Here is a 24,673-nt window from a genome sequence, read left to right on the forward strand (position 1 = left end):
GCTTGCTGCTTTGCCCCCATAGCATGGATAAATATGTATTTACGCTGAAGCGACCACAACATGTAAGACATATATCATAAAATAAAATCAACATAAAGTGAACTGCGTGCGACCTATTGAATGTGCTAGTCAACGGCAAACCACAGCTGTGAGTGCCTTTGGAGCTTTTAGTGCACACGCGCTACTCCGTGAGGTGCTAAATCCGACCGCAGGTTTGTGTGTTCCTTGTCCTTAAAAAGTACTTGCAGCTCAGCATAGCAACAGCAAGCGTAAAGGTTGAACAAAGACGTATATATGCTATGATATACGGGTACGATGAGTAACCAATGGCTTGCCATGACTAATCATTGGTCTTAACTCTTCACCTCTGGCTTTTGACCATGTTCATGGCTTTGATCTTTGACCATGGCCATGAATCTGACCTTTAACCTTGGGTTGTAACCTATGACTGCGCTTGACTTTGTGCTTTCGCACACCTTACCCATTTTAGCTACCTTATACACTATACAGTTGTTTGCTAGCCTTTGTCATATTGCGTCACATATTTAGCCTTCCGATCGTAAGGTCACTAAAACAGAACAAGTTTGTTGACCCCCCCCCCCCCCCCTTTTTTTTATATGGGAGCAGAGTACAGTGGTAAGGTTCATGAGTTAAATATCACAGCCATTTTTTGTTCATTCTAAATATAAGTAGACAATACGTACTCTGGTCGCGAGTACAGGACACCTAAAGCTCGGCTCACAGTTGCGGGAAATTTCCAGAAGGAGTGCAGCGCATACTGCGACGCTGCGTCGCAATTATTCGGAATGATGTTCACACCACGCGTGTCTTCGTTGTGTATGTCGTGGAATGCAGAAAGCGGAGGCGCTGAGGACGTTAAGGAGCAGAGGGAAAAGAGAGTAGTTAGATGACAACAGCGAAGACGGTGGCTGTACTGCTGTCGCTCGAACAGCCGCTGCCTCCGAGAGCGGGTCACTGATGATGTCATGGTGTGCGGTCGGCTTCGATTGGCTACTCTGTTCTGCGGAACGGGAAGATAGCTGCAGACCCTATCGCGCCGCGGAACGTCAAGCAAGGCAACCTGCGTGAGAAACAAAAACAAAAAAAGCCGGCTTCCTCGGAAAGCGGCGCGCCGAAAACGTCCTATGTTGTGCGCCTTCCCGCGATTGTGAACGCGCCTTTACGCTTGCCCGACCGTGTTTGGGATTCTGCGATGTTGTAATTTAGAGCGTTAGCTCTACTGCGTTCATTTGCGAATTTCGTGTTATTCCGCCGTATTACTGTAACTAGTACCTCATACGTTCTGCAGATAGGGCCACGTACTCATGCGCCGCATGTTGTTTCATTTTACGCTGCTTAGCAAACACCGTTGTCTTCTTCTCGCGCTGTGTAGGAATAGACGCCGTCGGCATTGCCGGGATTACGCCTCGTGTAAAACTGCAACACAGTCTCGCGCTGGACATTGAACATCGTCTTCTTCACGAAATTCCCCTGCGCCATTCCTTCTTTTAACCTGGGTAAATACGCTATACACATACGCTATCTCGCCAAAGACAGAAAGCGCAGCCGTGACAGACAGGCTGCTGAGACTATCGAAAAGCGATAAGTCAGATTAGTTCGTAACCAAGCGCTGAAGCGAGCCAAGATCGAGGCGGCAGCAGCGACTGCAGCTGCGGCCAATGGCTAGCGTCAGCGGAACTTGGTTTTAAGGATAGTGAGGCCATCTAAGTGTAGCGCCCACAAATCGCTCATTGCTGACAATAAATGTTTTCCAATCCAATCAGCCTCCACAATATTTTTGAGGCGGGCTGAAATGAAGAATGCGATGTGGGCAGAGGCAGACATCCACCTTAATTATAGAAGGCCAGACAAGGTTCGAATTTGCATGGACGTAGACCAACTAACGAAGGAATTTGACGGCACCTGTGCAGTTTCCATATTCCTGGAAAAAGGATGGTGGGGAGAAAAACTGCACAACCTTGGCGACCTTTTTGAAGGGAGGTTGTATTCGGTACATTTTACGATGGTTTCATTGACGTTTTAAATAATGCTTTTGACCTGGATGGGGTGACATCAAATTCCTCCCGTTTTGGACAAAGTATCACATTTCTGAAATTATACGCTGCAGTCATGCGCTGAACAATCTCAAATAATTTTGTTTCGTTTTGTTAGGAAGGAGGCGTGTGTGCAGCGGGATCAGGTAGTCTAATCTCCACTGAAAAGCAAACAAAAGGCAGATGTTTAACGTGGTTAAACCTAACACAACGTGCGAAAGCACTAGTTTGGCATAGTTTATTTTTGTAGACGTTAGATGTAGACGACGTTGTTGGTGTTTTCTCGAACGCAGTTGTTCACACCGCTTGGCGGCGCGTATTTCAGCCCCTGACAGCTGTCGAAAAAGACCAGACTTGCTATTCATCCTCGAAGCAGACTGAAAAACCCTATGAGTCACAATAACCTCATACAAATTCTCATACTAAAGTCATCCTAAATTCGTACAAATCTCACATCATCTCATACAAATCTCATTCAACCTATGAGAAATATATGAGCTTGCATGACATTTGTATTACGTTATATGAGAAATCTGTATGAGGTTACTGTGACTCATACGGCTTTTTTCACTAGGGAAACCACATGGCACACACGTCACTGTTGATGTCAGACACGCGACATCACACGACGTCACATACGTCAAACACAAGTTCGTGTTCAGGTACCTCTAAGATTAAGCAACGTATGTTTTCCTTCACTCATGCTTTAATTTTTCATGCTACATGAAAATATATTGTCATCTAGACTGCGCTTTACCAGACCGTCCCATAGTCCTGCAGAACACAGACTGCAGTGATATCGTTGTTTTCACAGGAACGGGCAGAATTAAGTAAACGGGGCACATTACGCCTTCTAAGTTACTACTTTCCCATTGATTATAACAACGCATGGAATAACCATGCTGATAATGATCCTTGATGCGATTCACGTGGACTATTTTCAGATCTGGTTTATGCACATAAGACACGACTGAACTTTTTGTTGTTGTTGTTGGGTTTTTTTTGGCGCATAAGCAACTAAGGCTATCATGCGCCAAGAGCAAGGTTATTTTTTGTGTGTGAAACAAAGGGGGAAAACGCGTGTGTTCTAATTAGAGTTTGTTTAGAAAGTGTTTACGAAATGCGTTGTGCTGGTTTTTATCAGACTTTTAACAGAATAGCTGTTCATTTACTTGCGCGCAAGCTTGGAAACCGAGCCAACTGTCGTAGTTGTCGCTATTTACGCTGTTATGTGTACCATAGTTTGGAAGAAGTCCCACCACATTATCAATGGTTTACACCAGTAAGCTCAGAGTCATGAACGCAAATGTGAGAAAGAAGAGTCGGTCCAGAGCCTGCACTGACAGTAACCAGTGCCCGTTAGGCTTAGGAGTGGTGCCAAATGTGGAAAGCTGTTGTTCTTCGTCAGCCTGGTGGGAGAAAGTCTTTGACTGCTCGCGTTGTGTCAGGCAGAGGACGGTCCCAGCTGTGCCACTGAGGGCGCTTTGAAGAGTGTAAGGAACTTGAACATGTCTTCCAGAAGCCAGGAAATTCAGCGCAATGACGTTCCCGACTGCCGCCGCTGCTTGCACAACGGTCGCCAGTCCCAGGAAGAGTACTGAAATATTCAACAAGAGAGGCATTTATGAGGAAAGCAGAAAACAAATGTTTCAGAAAGCGGTTGTACTCTTCTTGGAAATTTGAGGCTCCCTGGGTCCTCACTACTTGGAAATTTTCGAACATTCTCTTCTAGAATTGGATGTTGGGAGACGAACAACAATATTTGATTCGTATTCAAAATTTTGATAATTCGCCGAGCCCACTGCAGGGCTGTGTAACGTAGCACTTACGGTGCCTCTGAAAGTTTGCCGCCCTGGTTAGCTTAGTTGGCAGAGCGACTGGCCCGGCTAGCCGGCAGCCCCTGGTTTGAACTCAGGACTTGAGCAATTTGTTTTTCATCTTTGAAGTTTCAGAACACTCTATACAGCTTTCCTCTGTACAGAGACCTATGCCAGCGCTTGCGTGAACGTCAATGAGCAATTATCTCGAAACTGTTCTGCACTTTGGATGATGCCACGAAACATACCAATATTCGATTCGTGTTCATGAATATTCGCACGCAATTAATCTATAGCTGCATAGCGCAGGATAGCGCCTTTAACGACCAAAATTCCCGGGAAGCCTAGTAAAAGGGTCGTCCTCACTCTAAGAAGAGCTTTAACGCTTCAGAGGTGGAGCGAGTGCTCCATAAGAGGTTCAAAAAGCAAACTCTGTGATGTGAATGACTGTACAATTTTCAAGCCACACTTGAATAACAAGACTGTAATCCATCTTTCTTTTATTCGCGACATAATATGGCCAAACTGCAACAATACTTTTGAACCCCAATCTTCCAGCTGCCATGTCCGTTATAATTTAACGCAACTGGACTACATACATACATACATACATACATACATACATACATACATACATACATACATACATACATACATACATACATACATACATACATACATACATACATACATACATACATACATACATACATACATACATACATACATACATACATACATACATACATACATACATACATACATACATACATACATACATACATACATACATACATACATACATACATACATACATACATACATACATACATACATACATACATACATTGTGAAGAGGAAGAAGTGCACAAGGAACATGCCAGTCAGTGGCATCGTGATCGCTGTGCGTGCTGGATCTGCCTGTGTTCGCTGCCGCTGTGTTCGAAGCTGATCTGCTCAGTCCTGCTGATCAAGTCCTGTTGATCCGCTGAATAAACCCCCCATTCTTACATTTGGTGGAGGTGCGGGGTAAGATCTATCCTCTCGCCCTGGAACTCCGCAGCCGTACATTACCACCTCCTGCGATGCCTGAGGACGTCAACCACCAAGCCGTACAAGTTGGCTCTGCCATCATCTGCCCCGGCTCCCTCCGCCAGCGTGACCCCGCCATCTTCAGCGGCACTGACGACCACGATGTCGAGGACTGGCTCGCATCCTATGAACGAGTAAGCGTTTACAACAAATGGGACGCGGAAACAAAGTTAAGCAACGTCATTTTCTATCTCACCGGCGTAGCAAACCTATGGTTTCGAAACCATGAAGCGGACATTCCATCATGGTCCGCGTTTAAAGCCAGCTTCTCTGAAGTCTTCGGCCGACCAGCTGTGAGGAAACTCCGCGCTGAACAGCGCTTGCGTACGCGGTCTCAGCAAGCTGGCGAAAATTTCACGAGCTATATCGAGGACGTCGTCGACCTGTGCAAGCGCATTAACCCACACATGTCAGAGGCCGAGAAGATCAAGCACATTCTGCAAGGCATCGATGACGATGCCTTTCAGATGCTGTCGGCTCGAGATATCCGCACCGTCGCACAAGTGGTCACACTGTGTCAAAGTTATGATGAACTGCGAAAACAAAGGGCCATAACTCGCGCGAACACCATGCACTCCGAGTCCCTTGCTGGCCTGACAGATGCATGTGAACATTCTGCGCTCCTACCACAAATTAAGAGCTTCATTCGGGAAGAAGTTGCTCGACAGCTCTCCCTTATATCCTGCCATCAAGAACCTTCCTCAAACCTAGCTCCTAGTTTGCGCCACATTATTCAAGAACAGGTAGCTGAATCTCTTCCTCCAGCCCCTCAACCCATGCCTGTTACAGCGCCGTTAACTTATGCGGCTGTTGCGGCCCGACAGCCACCTGCATATGCTCCACCGCCACCAGCCTACGTTCAGCCGCCTCCTGCGCCTGCGCGAGAACCTGCGCAGTTTATGCGACCGGCTCCAAGACCACGTAATCCCTGGCGCACGACGGATAACCGGCCAATCTGTTACACTTGCGGGCTTGCTGGACACATTTCTCGTTACTGCCGCAACCGTCTCCTGGTGTCGGCACCACCTACTCATGGTTCTGCATACTGGTCTCCGACGCCTCAGTATTCCGCGCCTACTGAGCCTCCAGCTGGCCCTCAGTTCTCCCCAGACCGCTCAGCCATGTCCGACCGCCGTTCACCGTCGCCGCGACGCCGCTCTATCTCTCCGATGCGACGTCGACAGAACGCTTCACATGAGGAAAACTAGAGGCCGCAGTTCCTGAGGCGAGAACTGCGACCCAGTCGAACTTCCCAAGTCCTCATCTGTCGCCGACAAACCTAATTGAAGTTTTCGTCGAGGGTGTTGCTGTCATGGCTCTAATTGACACTGGTGCTGCGATTTCGGTAATGGACGCAAAACTATGTCGCACTTTAAAGAAAGTGAAGACGCCAATTGCGGGACTTTCGTTGCGAACGGCCAGCGCTCAGCATATCAAGCCTTTAGCAGCGTGCACCGCTCGAGTAGTTATTCAAAATTCCCTTTATACGATTGAGTTCGTCGTGCTGCCAAGTTGCTCGCACGCTGTAATTTTAGGCTGGGATTTCCTGTCGCGTCATGCTGCTATTATCGATTGTGCTCGAGCTGAAGTGGGGTTCTCGACTATGCCCGATGCCTTACCAGACGCTGATCAGTCAAATTCCGGTGCTAAAGCCCTCGTCGCCGAAGATATCGACCTTCCTCCCTGCTCTTCAGTGCTTGTTCGTGTCGCTTGTGCATCTCTTAGCGATGACACCGTTCTCTTCACACCAGCCCATACTTTCCTGCGCCGCAAGTGCCTTCCATTGCCCTACGCAGTGCTCGCTATTTCCGCTGGCTTTTCCATGTTATGGGTCTCTAACCCATTTAACTCCCCTACTGCTTTGCGCCATGGCGAATGTCTCGGAAGTATCCAGCCAATCGCATCTCTTCTGATCTCTGAGGAACCTGACGACGCGCCGCACTGTGCCGTGACTGCGCTCAGCCCCCCTTCAATTGCGCCCGCTCCCCCCTCTACAGACTTGTTTCTCCGTTCCATCGATGCCGATCTTCCTCCAGAGCAGCGCACTCAGCTTTTGAACCTACTACATCACTTTCGCTCCTCCTTCGACTCTCATCAAAGTTCTTTGGGTCAAACTTCTGCAGTCACTCATCGCATCGACACCGGCACCCACGCACCACTACGACAGCGTCCCTATCGTGTGTCTGCAACCGAACGCCAGGCTATAGAAGAGCAAGTCGACCTAATGATCCAGAATGGCGTGATTCAGCCCTCAAGCAGCCCTTGGGCCTCACCTGTTGTCCTTGTAAAAAAGAAAGATGGTTCTATCCGCTTCTGTGTCGATTATCGCCGCCTTAATAAGATAACGCGAAAGGACGTCTATCCTCTCCCGCGCATCGACGACGCTCTCGATTGTTTGCAAGGCGCCGAACTATTTTCTTCCCTAGATTTACGTTCCGGGTACTGGCAAGTCCCCTTGGAAGCGGCTGATCGCCCCAAAACTGCCTTTGTAACTCCCGACGGCTTGTACAAATTCACAGTTATGCCGTTTGGCCTTTGTAATGCTCCGGCAACATTTGAGCGGATGATGGACACCATTTTGCGTGGCCTAAAGTGGAAGACATGCCTCTGCTACCTCGATGACATTGTCGTCTTTTCTCGTGACTTTGACACACACCTCTACCGTCTGAAGCACGTTTTGACCTGCCTATCTGATGCCGGACTGCAGCTGAATTTGAAAAAATGTCGTTTTGCCGCCCGCCAGCTCAACATTCTCGGCCACGTTGTTTCCAAAGAAGGTGTATCTCCAGACCCTGCCAAACTTCGTGCCGTAACAGCCTTTCCCAAACCGACTTCCATCAAAGATCTACGTAGCTTCCTCGGGCTGTGCTCTTACTTTCGCCGCTTTATTAAGAATTTTGCTTCCATTGCTGCTCCCTTGACAGAACTTCTGTCCGGCAGTTCCGACCTTTCATCGTGGTCACCAGCGTGCGACGATGCCTTCAATGCTTTACGACATATCCTCACGGCACCGCCTGTCCTACGTCATTTCGACCCCACAGCGCCTACTGAGGTCCACACAGACGCCAGTGGTATTGGTCTCGGCGCTGTGCTCGCTCAGCGCAAAGCAGGTTATGCTGAATACGTGGTCGCCTATGCTAGCCGTACACTCACGAAGGCTGAATCCAATTACTCTGTCACTGAAAAAGAATGCTTAGCGATTATTTGGGCTCTTACTAAATTCCGCCCTTACCTCTATGGTCGCCCTTTTGACGTAGTGACGGACCACCATGCGCTTTGCTGGCTTTCCTCACTGAAAGACCCGTCCGGCAGACTGGCAAGATGGGCTCTTCGCCTTCAGGAATATGATGTCCGCGTTGTTTACCGCTCTGGCCGCAAACATCACGATGCCGATGCACTTTCCCGCTGCCCCCTTACAGCTGAGGTCGCGAGCCTTTCCCCTTCCGACGACTCCCCGCCATCGCTTCACATCAATGACATGCCGTCAGCGCAGCGGCAAGATCCTTGGATAAACTCTATCCTCGATTTTATCTCCAATCCTACAGCTGCTTCTCCATCGCGTGCTCTCCGCCGCCATGCTTCCCACTTCGCCATTCGTGATAACCTCCTCTACCGCCGCAACTACTGTGCAGATGGCCGCAAGTGGTTGCTAGTTATTCCCCGGCAGCTACGTTCGCAAATTTGTGACTATTTCCACGCTGACCCACAATCCGGTCACGCGGGCGTCTTCAAGACATACACTCGTCTCCGGCTGCGTTACTACTGGCGGGGTATGTACACCTTTGTACTCAAGTACGTTCGCTCATGCCTCACCTGTCAACGTCGCAAGCCATCTCCTCAACGTTCTGCTGGAGAGTTGCTGCCGTTACCCAGCCCACCACGTCCTTTCGACCGCGTCGGCATTGATTTGTACGGGCCGCTTCCCTACACTGCGGCCGGCAACCGCTGGGCTATCGTACCCGTTGATCATCTGACGAGGTATGCAGAAACCGCCGCACTTCCATCTGCCACAGCGTCAGAAGTAGCTTCCTTCATTTTGCAGCGATTTGTTCTTCGCCATGGCGCACCTCGAGAGCTGCTCAGCGACAGAGGACGCGTTTTCTTGAGTGATGTTGTAAAAGCCTTGCTCACCAAGTGCAACATAATTCATAGAACCACCTCCGCCTATCATCCCCAGACTAATGGCCTCACTGAGCGTTTTAATCGTACCCTTGGCGACATGCTCTCTATGTACATCTCCTCCAACCACTCAAACTGGGACCTCGTCCTTCCGTATGTCACGTACGCATACAATACCGCAACGCAGTCTACTACTGGCTTCTCTCCTTTTTTTTCTCCTCTACGGCCGTCACCCCTCTGCAACAATCGACACCATACTCCCGTATCAGCCAGACATATCAGAGTATACACCTGCGTCTCAAGCAGCCCAGCATGCGGAAGACTGTCGACAAATCGCCCGCGCATTCACGGCCAACACCCAGTACCGCCATAAATCCAACCATGACAGCCAACACTCGACACCGCACTTCTCGTCTGGCGCTCTTGTGTGGCTATGGATACCTTCCAATGCCCCTGGACTGTCTTCAAAATTTCTTGCTAAATATCATGGCCCATACCGTGTTCTGGAGCGCACCTCTCCGGTTAATTATGTGGTGGAACCTGTTACGCCGTCCCATGATCTACGCCGGCGCGGACGCGAGATTGTTCACGTCCAGCGCCTCAAACCCTATTACGACCCTGCCGTCTTGCTCACACCGTAAGTCGCCAGGATGTCTCCTCTTCGTCCCGCGGGTAATTGTGAAGAGGAAGAAGTGCACAAGGAACATGCCAGTCAGTGGCATCGTGATCGCTGTGCGTGCTGGATCTGCCTGTGTTCGCTGCCGCTGTGTTCGAAGCTGATCTGCTCAGTCCTGCTGATCAAGTCCTGTTGATCCGCTGAATAAACCCCCCATTCTTACAACATACATACATACATACATACATACATACATACATACATACATACATACATACATACATGCATACATACATACATACATACATACAATCTTTATTTTACCACGAAATGGTGGAAAGAGGCCGAGGGAAAAGCCGTGTGCCTACGGCTTGAGAAGTCCTCGGCCCATACATACTTTTTCGCACCAAAGCAAATGCCATATTTTTCGGTTGCGATGCAGGAAATTCAGATAGAGTCCGTGCGCCGGATAAGAATTATCTTCTATACAGCTGGGGCAGCAACAGTTGTGTACGAAGGCGGCAGTTTTCCTGGTGTTCCTCTTTTCGCCTTCAGCCCTTTGTGCCGCTCGTTGTCTTTGCTTATCAAACTTTGAGCTAGAATTTGGCAATAATGTGAAGAACGTTATATGAAGATTAAACAGAATGCATGCAAACGCTAGCGTCATTATCTAATATATAGTGATTCTATGGGCAGATATGTAAGCAGCAGGGGTAGCTGCAGTTCGGTAGAAATTATTAGCACAGATCGACAGCAGGAGAGCAGCTCGGTGCTATTGTGGATCCGCTGCTTCAAGGGGTCATGTTGACGCGCGCAACTTTCATTGAGCGTTAGTACTCGTATAGTAGGCACCCGGTTGATCAGGTATATATACCTGTTTATAAATTTTCTTACACCCAGGTATAATCTAAAGACTTTCGATACAGAAACCTTAATGATTGCCTATTGATTATGTGGGCGCCGCCTACGGACTGATTATTCTCGGATACAATCTAAAAAGAAAAGGAGCAGTTCAGTACAACAATGCTATGCTTGTATTACTGTGCTGACAATACGAAGCAGCAAATGACATCATATTTTTATTGCTTGTATCAAACAAGCAGGAGACAACAAAATTCTGAAGGTTGTTGAATTCACCTGGCGTTTAGCTTTTTATGTTTAGTAACAAGAATAGTTTTAAAACATGCTATTTTTTGAAACGAAGAAATTGCGGTGGAAGTTACTGCAAATTTGAGTTGTGTTCGACTTAAGAAACATTTCTTCCCTATCACGAGTATAAATAGCTTGTAGATTTATCTACTTTCAATATGGACACTGGAGAGTTATGAACGTACACTAAATATTAAAAAGACGTCTATTAAATATAAGAAACGGCCTATTACATAAAAAAAAGGAGTTCATGGACGCAGCCGTCTGTTATCAAGTCACCAGTTTACGCTTTGTCTATGCTAAAATGCTTTCCTATAAGTACCGTTATAATAAACGCCGACTATGACTCACGTATGTTCGACGCCGTCACTGACGAACCAATCGCAGCCGCTGTCCTGTGGAGCATGAGCGCGACAAACAAGACATTCAGGCATGAGACAATCAGCCTTCGGTCCGAGTCGGGAGGCACCCAGAACGTGGCCAGCAGGACCAACGCCGAAGCGACGCAGGGCCAAATGGTGGTGTAGCGGTGGCGAAAGTTATATCTTCGGAGGTGAAAAAATACCTCAACAATGGATCTGCATGGTTAAATAAAGAAATTGCAAACAAGAAAATTGTCAGACACGCATGGAAAGGGCAGGATGCGAAAGGTTTAGAAACACATGGTTTCAGAGGGGAAAAAAATGAAATGCCGTTTTTAAGGATAAAGACAAGACCCACATAACGGGACGGATGCCACCCACATATACTCTTATTGAGAAGCTCCCGTATTGAGTCGAGGCAGTCTGTTTCTTTTTTTAGTGTTGCGTCGACCACTTGTTTACCATCCTGTTTTCCAAGCGGCAATTGAATAACAGGAATAACCTGTTCTGCATATCTCTTGGCTATACACGCAGTGAATGTGCTTCAAAAATATGGAGGGGGTGTTTATTTCTATGCAGATGAACTTGGACTCGAATTGTTACCCAAGTCAGCTCTGGCAATGGGGAAGAGACCTTGCTCCATGCAGTCATAATAGAACAGAAGTTAGGGTGCTTGGCTGCTGAAGTAAAGCATGCGCACTCATCGCTGGTCTTTGCGGTTGCCATGGAAACGAAGATCAAGATGCTCGGGTGCTGTGCGATGTCAGTGAACGCTAAACAACCCCAGGCGGTCAAAATTATTTGCAGCCCTTCACTGCACTGTTATTCATCGTCTGAATCGCTATGAGCCGTTAGATTTTGCAAATCGAACCAGCCACCATAGTCTGATTCTCCTTGGGGCGTGAAACACTATAAACCGGACCAACTAAGTTTTGGCATTATGAAAGATCCCGCCAGAACAGACGAGGCCCAAAGGATGCGAAGACGCGTGACCTACCCAGGCTGAATCTCAGCATTTTTTTCCCACTGTACACAGTAATTTAAGCTTGAGCAACTAGAGTCGCATGATAAATCAACGAAAGAAAAGAAAACTTTACAAGGATGCATACAAGAGTACAAGCATGATAAACAGGCCGTAGTGACAACACATTGTGTAGAGGAATGTATTATGATTATCGTTTAGAATTATGAAAGCTTTACTTATGCCCGTTGCCATGGTTTCAAGTATGTAATTGGAGTCTACGCCCTACCGCATTGTCGTAACATAGTTTTTGTACCACACTCTTGTAACACATCTTGGAGAGAGCCTTTTGTACGTGATAGATGTTTTATTTATGGTCACCGAACTGGATCGCTACAAGTTGACGCCCAACTCACTTTACTTTTGCAACAAACGAGATGCCAGAAAGGTAAAATGCACATGTTGCGGAGAAAAAAAAAAACGCGTGACAAAGGAAATAAATTCATTATTACAGAAGAGCCCTTGGGGATGAAACACAGTCATCGCATTTTCTGGTGGCACCATTTTGAAGTGGTTTCTTTCCACTGCCACGTATTAAGTAACAAAAGTTATACCAGTTAAGGTACTGGTCCTGAAATCACCAACGAGTATATATCACGAGATTACGATTGACTTTTTTGTGCCATATACCCTTGGTGACGACCTCGCGAATTCAACTTGGGGAACAGAGGCGTCTGAGAGATCGCGTAATTCATCATGTTGAAAACTAGTAAAGATAGTTGGGCCAGTCACTTCGTAGGTTCACGCGATGTGTTCACGTGATTATGTCACGTCAAAGCTGACACCGCGCGCCCATTTAGTGAGCTGCCAACAGCCGCACTGCCCAACTCGTGTTCGAATTCTATAATGCGTACTTGCTTTATAATGCTTCCCTTTACATCTTTCCGTTGCATCAAGATGAAAGAAACGGCTGTACCATTCATCCCATCCGCCGGGGTGGCACAGTAGAATTACGGCTCTCGACTACTGTTTCCAAGGATGCGGGATCGAATCCCGGCCTCGGCGGCCGCTTTTCCATGGAAGCGAAAAGCAAGGCGCCCGTGTGCTGTGCGATGTCAGTGCACGTTAAAGAACCCCAGGTGGTCGAAATTTCCGGAGTCCTCCACTACAGCGTGTCTCATAGCCTAACTCGCTTTGGGGCGTTAAGCCCCTAAAACCAAACAAAACCATTCATCCCACTCTTTTCCCACGGACACGACGTTGTTTGGTTCGTCTTATTTCAATGTCAATACAGACGCCAACAGCGTTTACTTGGCATAACTACATAATATAGTTATGTTATAAAAAGTTCATTTGTGTGTGACCCCGGAATTTTAATTCTTTCGAAACAACCTGCTAATACACCAGCTTGGGAGAGTTAGTGTAGCATATTTATTTAAAGGAGCACATCTGCACAGAAACAACACGCGGGAATCCAAGGTTAACCTTTAATTACAAAAAAATAATGTTCCGCATAAACAGACCAGGCTCATTTATTCAGAAACCTCCTCTAACTGTGCTTTGGACATGCCTATGAACAACATATCATTGTTTAAATAATTTTTCGAAATGTTACACGTGACTCTAAAAAAAGTGCTGCCTCAGTGCGCAGTCTTCTCCTGGTTATATGCTTCTCATTACTGTGATTTCAATACGAAAGCAGAGTTTCTATTCATCACAGATCCGTTGTGGACGAGGGCGCATCGCTTTGTCGTTACAGTGCAGTGGTATATCAACACACAGGACGACTTCAATTTGTCCTCAGTGTGACTTGAGCAGCGTTAACTTTAAAAGTCTGACTATACCTCTATACACCGCATGTAACATGCGAGACAATTAGTATTGTTACACGTACCGGTTCAGCTCCGTGCGGTTGGCGAAGGTGATGCCGGTGACGTTCCACTCGGTGCTGGCGTTGTCTTGGTGGGTACCCCATACCTTCCCCGAGACCAGCTTCACCTCGCTGTCGGTGTAAGCGCTGGACATCAGCTGAATGCTGCACACCTGCGGATTCTATACTATTAGAACTACTTCGTATGGGAACCTACATACGTTACCTCAGTACATACATACATGTACTCGGGTATACATAGAGTACATACATGTACTCGGATATCCTAAGTACTAATTTTCATTAACAAAACTTTGAGACCACTGCAGAGAGATGCATGGGAGAAATGCAAAAACATGTGCATTGGTTGCTCTTAATAGCTCCTAGAATGTCATAATTGGACATTTTTGAGTGTCAGGATTCAGAACTTTTTAGAGTCATTAGTAGAGACTAGTCATCGCCATGACTTAGGCTTACACATGTCATGGACTCCATAGTCATGTACACTGGATCTCCGATCTGACTGACTCATGAAAAGTGATTATGGCGCGTAACTAACCTATAATGATTCACATGATATTTATATGCCACTTGTCATTTACACACACATCCATAATTTCCAGTCTCGTTTTAATGTGACGTAATATCAAACGGTACGCTTAGCTTCCATATTTTGCTTCCGTGTTTTGCTTTCACTTTTTGCTTCCTCGTTTTTCGGACACGTTTTCGCAAGCATAGCTAATTAAGGCTTTCGCTTTAATATTTGCGAATTAAAAATTACTAAGCAGCCCTATTTACAACGTTATGTTTGTTTCTATAGTGCTAGTAATAGTAATACACCGCTACTTCTGAATGCAATCATCTTTGACACAGCTTAGACTGCTTCCAGGCCGAGGCTTCGGCTTCACCAGACAACCAAGAAAAGTTATAGTTTTCCCAATACTCCTAACCCTGTCGGATTAAGCGGTGCCATGCTCGGGATAATTGCGATGTGTTGCGTACATGTAAGTTGTGTTCCTTTCCATTTGCTGAATTGTTTTCCACATATCGCTGCACGTTTCAGATTAAATGCAAACTAGCCCGGATCGTTTCGTTTGTAGTGTTAGCTCTGGTGACGAGACGAGCTGTAGTAAACACGAATCTCAAATAAGAATTGAGGTCGATAAGAATAAATATAAAGCATATTTTGCTTAGATGAATTAACATACAATTACCGGATAATGATGATCGGAATCTACGAAAATCATAGCGAATACAAGTGCTACACTTGCCTAATATCAGTGGCTATTAGTAAACTTGCCTGATATTAGGGGCGATTAGTCCTGAATCTAGGGCCCTGCTCTACGTAGACGCGCAGTGCCCGCGGTGCACGCAGTAGTGATTTAAAACGTGAGGATATGTCGCAACATTTGCAGTTATGAAAATTTCTTTTTTCGTGGATCTCACCTGCTCGTCGTTTGGAAAATATTTCGTATCCACAGAGCACGGTGAGCGAACTCTGGCACTGTAGCATATCCACATATCCCCTTCGGCCTGTACTACAAGCGACTGTGGGAGAAAATCGGAATCTTGTTGTCTCCTGAAAAGAAAGTCGAAATTTCAGCTGCGTTTGCTTTTTTTTTTATTTTTGCTTGAACGCTCACCACACATGCTATAGATGAAGACAGGGAAGTATTTTTATGGCTGTATGCCTAACATTGCATTTTAGAGAGTGAAGGAAAGAATACGGTAGGAAGGTCTACACTACATAAATCGTTCTCCTTACAAACAAAATTTAAGTACCTATAATCTCGTGAGAGAGACACTCCACATTGGTAATTATTTTATAACTGCGATACAATGCTAGTCAGCTGCAGACTTGTCAACAAAGAGGCCCCGAGGCCACCGCTTCCGTTCTCCAACTCGATCCGTTCTTTTAAAAGAGATTTCGAAAGAAAATTTGAGCACCTATACTTAACAGCGCTCAGGTGTATTTTCCTTTTCTTAGCATGGCTTAGGACACGAAGGAGAGCGTATCGGGCCCAATGTACTCATATAGAGTGCAACCTTAACGCTTGGGACGTTTCATGCTCTGTGATGTACATGTTCCGTCAGAGGCCGCGACAACCGTGATTAGATGGAGGTGAGACGCAAAGGGCGCCCGTGTGCTATGCGACATCAGTGCTCATTAAAGATTCCCAGGTGATCGAAATTTTTCCGGAGCCCTCCACTGACGAACCTCTTCCTCTCTTTGTTCTTTCAATCTTACCTTGCTCTCTTCTCTCGCGGCGCGGCTCAGGTGTCTGCCGAAAAGCATGGTTGCGCCTTTACTTTCCCCCAATACCAACTTTTAAATCCAAAGTTGGGTGCATAATTTGCTTCGTGCAAGTGGGCCCAGGTAACACTCACGCAGTGACGATGTCCACTCGAGGCCACCAAGCTTCACTCAGCTCGGCACTGATATGAGGCACTCCTTGGTAGTCCTCATGACTGATTATCAGGCGGTCGTCTTCCCAGTTCTAAAACGCATGAAGAAACATGAAGAAGTTACGCAGCATCAAAATGACATGAGCTCATTAATCTCTTTAGCTGCATCGAAAGGTTATTAGTCATACTAAATATGAGTGAAACGCTCGAAATCATCTCAAATTTTGACGTACCATTCTTATTTAACTTTATTTCACCTATACAACGGGAATAAACTAGCTCTGTCATCAAAGAAAGCATAGGGGGATGCTAGTTTTTGAATAGGGTGTTGCTCAAGGTAAATTTAATAAATTTGATAGTTGAAGGGCAATTAGAAATTAGGAGAGAAAACAAAGACATGCCACTGGTGGGATCTGAACCCACGACCTCAGCATTTCGCGTACAATGTTCTACCAATTGGGCCTATGGCGACGGTTGTTCAATGTTATACACTTTTGTAGGTGTCGATGCGACCTAATTAGTGGACCCGTTAAGTGAAACTCTGTCCGGCATTGTGGTTGTTTTTACAGCTGACGTGGTTAACACACAATAGTGCCTATTAGAGTGGAGATCTGTGGGACAGCTGGAAAACGGAAGTAATGCAATGAAATAGTTTTGTCGGCATTGGGTTTCGAAATCAAAACCTCTGCGTGGCAGGCGGACTCGAAATAAATAGGTCACGGGGGTAGTTTGCTAAGTCGTGCTAGAGGGGCACCTTACAAGTACTCATCTGACATTCTCTTTTTTTTTTCTTTTTTTTTTTTTTTTTTGAACACCAGAAATACCTATCCGGAAGTTAGTTTCTGAGGTTAAGCCACAGGTTCTCCAAGATTCTGTCATTGACATCTATATTGAACGTACTGTTCATATTCTTGAAAATTATAGTTCGACATGGTCGGTCATTTAATTTGCGGTGGTTTCTGGATCAGCGTTGCGCGGTAAATAAAGAATCGAATATTTAAAGGCCACTTTTATATCATCATATCGTATAGTACGCAATCGGAAAATCCTATTTGCTCGCCCCTGCTGGCGCACCAAACATGCAGACACGATGCTGACGGAAACGAAATTTTACGGACTTGAGAACCAGAGTTAATATAACATCAAAGAAGACGTCCGCGACATGTGAACATGTCTCAAAATACCTTTTCAAATCGAAAAGGCCACAAAATTGGCACCAACCACAAATTATCACAGAAAGATAAAGAATGGCACTCTAGTTTACTTACCATACAAAGCCAAATGACCACCAAAAACCAACCGTCCACCAGCTCCTGAAATTGGGTAAGCATCTTTTTATCTATGACGTAACATGACTTTGTGAAATTAGACTGTACACCTTCTCCTTGAATTCTAACGAGCATCGTCGATCTAAAGTCAGAATAATTAATAAGGCACTTCAGTTCGGACTTTTACTAGATCAGCTAGAGAATGGATCGAGGATGCTGCCATGAAAGCTAAAAAAAATAAAAGACTTGTAGCACTGACTGAATAGCTGATTTGCCGAAATGTCGGCCTCAACCCTTGTCCACTTTGATTTCTGCTCAATGCTGTTTGGCGAGGTTCTTCCTAACAATTATGATATTGCAATGCACAAAAATAGTTAGAGTAGTCGATTAGAGTGACAATCGCGATGAGCGGATCACATACGAAATCGGAAGGGCAGAGAATTTGGTGGCATGAAGGCGTTAAGAAGGTTTTATTGCCGATATGGCCGCAGTGGGACAAACTCATTTCAGAGGTGCTGAGCACTAAGTGTTTGAGGCCACAGTATGCAGCGATATATTTGTATTACGGTTAAATGTGATGCACCATCGAAAAGCAAATCATTAATGCAAGGGATTCGTCGGTCAAAAGTTGTCTCTCCGTTACACCATCACCGAGACTACTTTTTTGTATGTGAATAATTATTAGCCAAACGGATACAAGTATATGTGAAGAAGGCTTTCTTGTAAATTAAGCTTAACCATGTTATCTACTGGGCATCGATATGAAGGATAGGACCTCCCCACCGCCCAAAGTTACAACGCTGTTGCAACAGTATTAGAAGAGAAACAATAACAGCAGCCTGTTTTGCAAAATTTCTATCGTTCTCGCCTGAAATATTGGACGTTCATTAATGTGCACGACCACTGAATTATGAGTAAAATAGGCATAACAGATCCTAGTTTGGCAGTCGCTTCAAAGTAAAGGAGGGTAGACCAAGGTTCTTACGATGTGGTTGATATTCTGAAAATTGACCGGGATGCGCACGACCGTCGGTTCGGAGCTGTGGTTTGCAGGCCTGGAGGCTGGGTCGTACAATCGGTCTTTGAAGAGCTTCCGCTTCAGATATGCAACATGCGTCACGTAGGTGTCGTCGAAAATATCTCCTGAAAATCGAGAACGCAAACCTCTGTTCGTGATAAGTTACTCCAAAATATGATATGTCGATGTGCTTTGATATCTAATCAAAAAGAAAGTGCAGAAGAATGCTGCACTGCAGTGCACTATGCATTACATGATAATGGCCCACTACAGTACCATACTTTCACGTACAACACGGATTATACTGCACGGAACGCTATCAGCTTTAACATGCCAGTAATCACCAAAAACAATGAAAGCACAATGTAACGTCAGTTACATATGTAATCTGCAAGCGGGAGAGTAACTCTACTGTATAAATGCTGACAAAGCTGGCCTACGCAAATAATCGGAATCACCGATATTCAGCAACACGTCTTTGTAAGACGGCACAGAAGAAGCATCCATACCCCCCAATGGCTATTTAGTGCTGCTACTTGTACTGTTACTACTGGTAGGCTGTTTCTAGCTCTTAAGCTATTAATTTACACCAGGGCTGCTTCTGCGCTCTTTGTTCAGATAATGAGAACGATGAGAACAGTGTTTAATGCTACTTACCAGTTGACGTAGAAGCAACGACGCCTCTGGGAACAACAGCAAGAAAAACAATGCAAACAAAGCGCTTCATCGGAGCTGCTTGAAATTACGCTCTGCTTGCAAGCCAAGCAGCGCTTTCAGAAGCGCCGCCGTTTCGCTAGGAGGCGTTCTTGCCTCCCGTGTTAGATTTCGTCGGGCGCTCCTCTGCGCCACACAGACTGCGTGCAAGCAGACACCCGAGCACATGGAGGCGGCTTTTCATTTCCTTTTTATTGAGCGATAGAAGCCTGTTTTGACGGTCTCCTGAATTTTCAATTGTGCTCTATGAGCTATCCTCTCTGCAAAGCAACCAGCTAGAGCCTTGTTTGCCATTGTAGAAAAATGGTATTGCGGTGGAAGTGGCGTTTTACCGAAGTTTCCTGGTGTGTTCATCGTCTTAATCAAAGTAGAATGCCGTCACTTACAGGAAGGCTAATGACTAAAAAGGGTAACCTTCGGACCAATGGGAACCCACTGCTGTGGCTAACTGGCTTTAGCGTTCACCTGTTTATAAAGAACGCTGGTACCAACCAGTCAGCAGCGCCGTATTTTAATGGAGGTGACACACTAAAGGCGCTCCTGTACTGTGCTATGTGAAGCTATATAAAAAACCTCAGGCGTCTTATATTAAACTGGAGGTATCCCCTGCGGAGTCTCTCCTGGCACGCGCGTCGCTTCGGGGTGTTCAACTCAGCAATTTACTGTTGTGATCTCCAGTATAAGCCATCTGTCGGCAAGTAGGGTCTGTTAATAAGAGAAGAAAGAAAATAGGAAGGTATAGTCAAGGTTGAAACATGATGTCAGAGGTCCAATTCCCTATTCTACTAAATTCCTTAGTTTTCCATCTTCTTTACCTCCGTTACAAAACGTTCCGGCGACAATCTAGATTGCTTACCATGGCCTATTGATGTCGACTGCAGCTACTTTCATTTCTCAAAATTACTCATCATCATCATTGTCATAATATTCGACCTTGTCGTTTAAAATGAATAGAGTATAATAGTATATTGTACACCCTGTATCATTACCACAGCCTAGCTAACTTGCCAATCAGAAATCAAACAAACTGCTTTAAACGCAGCGCGAAAAACTATAATATAGGTGCAATTGCTGGTTTCAATAAGAATTCGTTGTATGCCCCTTTCTGGCTACGTTCACACTTCTGCGGCAGAAAAACACGCATTGATCTCAGAGAAGGGGTAGGAGAAGGGGAGGGAGGGAGGGGGGAGGGGGGTAATGTGGGCTCATGAACCCAACATTTCTGCAGATGGGGCCGCGCCCCCGTTTCTTATCTCATCTCTAAAACGTTGTTAATGTAAGGTGTAGTGAGGCATGACTAGTTTGCTTTGTGGCCACTCGTAAAGCATTTCGTTTGAGCGAAGTCAGCCAGTCTGGTGCCAACTGAAGCGGATATCCGTCACCGAAACCTGCATAGCCCTCTTAAGGAAAAACATTTATATTCGTAGCTTTATATCTTCTGTCAATATTCGCCACAGTTTGCTAACACGTGTCACAGTTTGCTAACACTACAGCTGTATTTGCCTTGGGGTGGCGCCTTTACCACTATTTTCCTCACACCTTGAATGTGTATTGCAAGACCACAGAAACTCTCTCATAAAAACACATATACGAGCAGTAGGAGGCGGCTCAGTCCGGCGAGGCTTTTGACGCCCAGCTAAGTATCATCCAACGGGTCCGTGAAACAGCAACAGCCAGGGAAGCTCTGAAATAAGCGAGCGGACTAACTAACCTGCTTATCATCTCCCGATTTCCCACCCCCCTTTTCTCTGCATAAAGTTTTACCTTAACTGGCCTCCCTTATTTTAATCAAGTCCGTGTACTGTGATGTACAAAAACTAGCGGAGTTTGGGTTCGCAGACAAAAAAAAAAAAGAAACAAGAAAAAAAAATTACATCTACAAAATAAAGAAAATGAAGACAACAAAAAGAACTTAAGCAGAAGGAGACTAGTTTGTTATATGCACTAGAAAAATCACAGTAGACTGCTCAGGCAGAAATGTTTTCTACATCTTCAGGTCGAAATTCTAGGGGCAGTAGGATCTATTAAGGCGAAACACTTTAATGGCTCATGCTGTCGTGGACAAGATGTGTCCCGCTTTTGCGGCGGCTCTGATTGGCCGAAGAGGGATTATGTCATAGAGGTCTCGACCAATCACAGAGCACCACCACCGTATGCGCGAATGCGTGCCTTATATGGCCATATACCAATCAATGATCAATTATTAATCAATGACTAATTAATTGAATAATTAGGTACTAATCAATGACTAAAGGGAAATAATCACAAAAATGACCAAATGAAAATTTCAATAACTACTAATCCTTGGCTGATTAGTGGATTAATTAATTAGCTACCACAAATTATAACAATTTTTGTAATTAATTAATTACTAATTAGTGCAATTTACGTAGCAGAATGCTGCACTGAGGCTTTCGCCTTTCACTACTTTAGTCGTAAGTCCCTCGTAATTATTTTCGAACCTTACAGTGTAGCATGTCGCATCATCAAGAGCAGCAGCATTAATACGCCCACTGAACTCAGGCCTCTACTTTATCTCCCAGTTAACTCTGTCCGTGTGCCATCGGTGGCAGCTTTCTCTCTGTGAGTTTCTTAATATGACACATATGACACGATTGTATTTTATTGGTCATATTTCGGCTACTGTAAAAGACTGTCCGTAATTTGTTGTTGTTGGCCAAATAACAGATGACGCATGCCCACACGAGGATCGTCAAAGGAATCGTGCAGCTTTGAATGCTCTACACATGCGGATTTCTCCGTCTTTTCGTCTAGCGTATCAATAAATCGCGCTTCCTCACTGACCTCCTCTGTTTATTTTCTTCTCTTAATGCTACATGTATCATTTTACTGTACATAGCTCTCTGCGCTGCCCTCAGGCTTCTTTGCTGGCACCAAGACAGTCAAATTTGATGCTTTGATGTTTATTTACTTGTTTGTTTCATTTTTCTTGGATATACAGGAAAAAGCAAAAGGGAAGCTAAGGCCAGAGAAGGCCACCGCTTTCGGCAGAATTATGAGGAGCAGAGTTTCGGCAGCAGTATGTCGAAATGGACGAAAACACTCTTGTGCTTACAATCAATATTGCTGAAGTGAACAATCGTGTGCTATTAAGATTACTATGTATTAAGGATAAATAACAAGTACATAGACACAACGTATTTCTGTAGAAGAAATAAATGAATACAGATGAAAAGCTCGCTTATCTGATGTATACAGGTTATGCAGTTTAGAAGGCCGCATCAATAATCAAAAATAACCTTGATCCCAGTGTTGAAACACAACAAAAATCCTCAAAGTAAGTAAAATGTTTTTGGTGTTGAACGTTCTAGTCAATGATAATCATCGTGACAGCTTTAGAGAGGAGTGTTTTATAAATTGACATTTCGAGGAAGTTTATTTAAAGGCAGTTGCAGCGTGATAGCCTACATATTAGGGCGAAAGCCTTCAATGGCTCATCGTTGTCTTCAGCAAAAGTGTCACGCTTTTGAGACGCTCTGATTCGCTGAGGTGGGGATGACGTAATAGAGGTCTCGACCAATCACAGGGCATTATCGTTTGGCAGGCGCTGCGAACTCGAACCTCTCCTTTAACATGGGAGGATGGTATCAGAATCAGCCTGCCAAGACACTTGCATTCACGTTACCTCTAGGCCACGCAGACACGCTCATACGGCTTGGTTAAGCGGGGCTTTATATGTTGGCTGGTAGCCTACGCTATCTAGTCATACCAATTCAGGCGTCCGTGTGCCACCTTTCATTTGGAGTTTCCTCGAACGCGGCACCACGCAGCCTATAGAAGCAGACGCAGTAAAACCAGGAAACAGCGAAGTTTCAAACAAAGGCTTTCGCCTTATCGCACTTTAGTGGTCCTAAGTGCCACACAAATGTTTTGTCTTAACTTGTGAGCATTTCATGCTATCTGTGTCCTTGCCTGTGAATAGCGGGCGTGCATACCGGAACAGGATTTTCAGTTGTGGGCAGATAATGTTTGTACAAATTGCTCCAACTCGAGATAGTAAAGTTAATACATGGAAATGAAAAATTCACAGAAAACAATGCATCTATGGATAACTTCTGTGGCACGCAACGCACAAATAGCCAAAGTACTTCTGAAATTTTTCGTTGATTTTGCATGTATTATTTATTAGTGGCAGCACTCCAGGCTGAAATGCGCTAAGAATATGTGGGTTAGAAAAAGATTTCAGTGGAAGGAAGTACTGAACTTCAGTGGTTATAAGTGAACGTATTCTGTATAGGCACTCGAGGGCTCAACTAATGTATAGACTCTAGAGGAAGCTTATCAATACGGGTTTTTAAAACTAAATTTCATGCACCCATAAACCTGGTTCTCTTTTTTAATTAAGCTAAGGGCCCCATAACATAATTGAAATTAGGCTGCTATTCTAAGCAGGAACAGTTTTATTCGGTCGTTCAGGTAAATTCGGAGCCAAGTGAGTCATGTTGGTGCTAAAGGTAACTTTATTAACAACTCGAACATCACCTTTCTCCGGAAGATGGTGTTCCAGACTCTGCCCTGAAACAAGTACGGTATACTAGAAAAGAAGTATCCGAGTGGCATACTGCTGTGCCTTGCCAAAAGAAGCTCATTTATTATATTGGCTGTCTCGCAGTATTTTCATATTGTTATGTGGTGTACCATGCTGGCATTCAGCAAGTGAAGAAAGAAGTGTCTGGGCGTGTGGACGAAGACGACGCTAAGTGTTGAGTTGTGCAGCTAAGCGGTGCCCATCGATTTCAGAGTGATGTTACCCATCGGTGCGTGATTTCCACTCGTAACAATATGTTACCGAACTTGATGGTGACCAGGGAAATTACAAAGACGCCCTTTTGCCGCCGCGAATACCTGTACACATCAATAAAGCATCTCAAACAAAAGGCACTCATGGACGCCAAGTGGCACGTGGCCACGTGACTTTGAAACTTCTCTAAGGGCCCGCCGCCTTTAGATGAGTTAAATTAAGAGCGATCAGTAATGGTTTGAATGCTTGGTAAGCTGAAGAACCGCACAGACACGTAATGCCGGCAAGAATTCTTTGCTGGATACGTGCTGTCGAAAAACAAATACTTAGTGTTGTCTTGTGATCCAGCCTCCAGTTAACGTTACGAGCTTGTAGACGTTTCACGTTCGCTCAATCGTTCATGCATGTCAGGAGATAGGCTTGCATGAATTCGTAGAAAACGTTATCCCCCCCCCCCCCCCTTCA

The 24,673-nt window shown here is 45.3% G+C and overlaps 2 protein-coding genes across 2 annotated transcripts in view; both read right to left on the reverse strand.

The window, feature by feature from the left end:
• Positions 1-3,035: 3,035 nt before the first annotated feature.
• Positions 3,036-21,168, reverse strand: LOC146179314 (uncharacterized). The gene is made up of 7 exons (XM_084580172.1): positions 21,158-21,168; positions 19,390-19,415; positions 18,700-18,857; positions 16,429-16,538; positions 14,065-14,172; positions 11,199-11,425; positions 3,036-3,651 (listed from the first exon to the last, which is right to left on the reverse strand). Exons 1-7 carry the CDS (start codon positions 21,166-21,168, stop codon positions 3,329-3,331), a joined length of 963 nt encoding a protein of 320 aa, XP_084436298.1. The 3' UTR covers positions 3,036-3,328.
• A 2,456-nt stretch (positions 21,169-23,624) lies between these two features.
• LOC146179315 (5-hydroxytryptamine receptor 3A-like) overlaps positions 23,625-24,673 on the reverse strand; it is a 16,337-nt gene continuing 15,288 nt past the window's right edge. The window contains exon 8 of the mRNA XM_084579865.1: positions 23,625-24,673. This exon is cut by the window's right edge and continues 443 nt beyond it. The gene's annotated coding sequence lies outside the window, so the exon portion shown is untranslated.

This window comes from Amblyomma maculatum, chromosome 9 (genome assembly GCF_055883805.1).
Source record: "Amblyomma maculatum isolate TAMU_Amacu chromosome 9, ASM5588380v1, whole genome shotgun sequence".
Lineage (NCBI taxonomy): Eukaryota > Metazoa > Arthropoda > Arachnida > Ixodida > Ixodidae > Amblyomma > Amblyomma maculatum.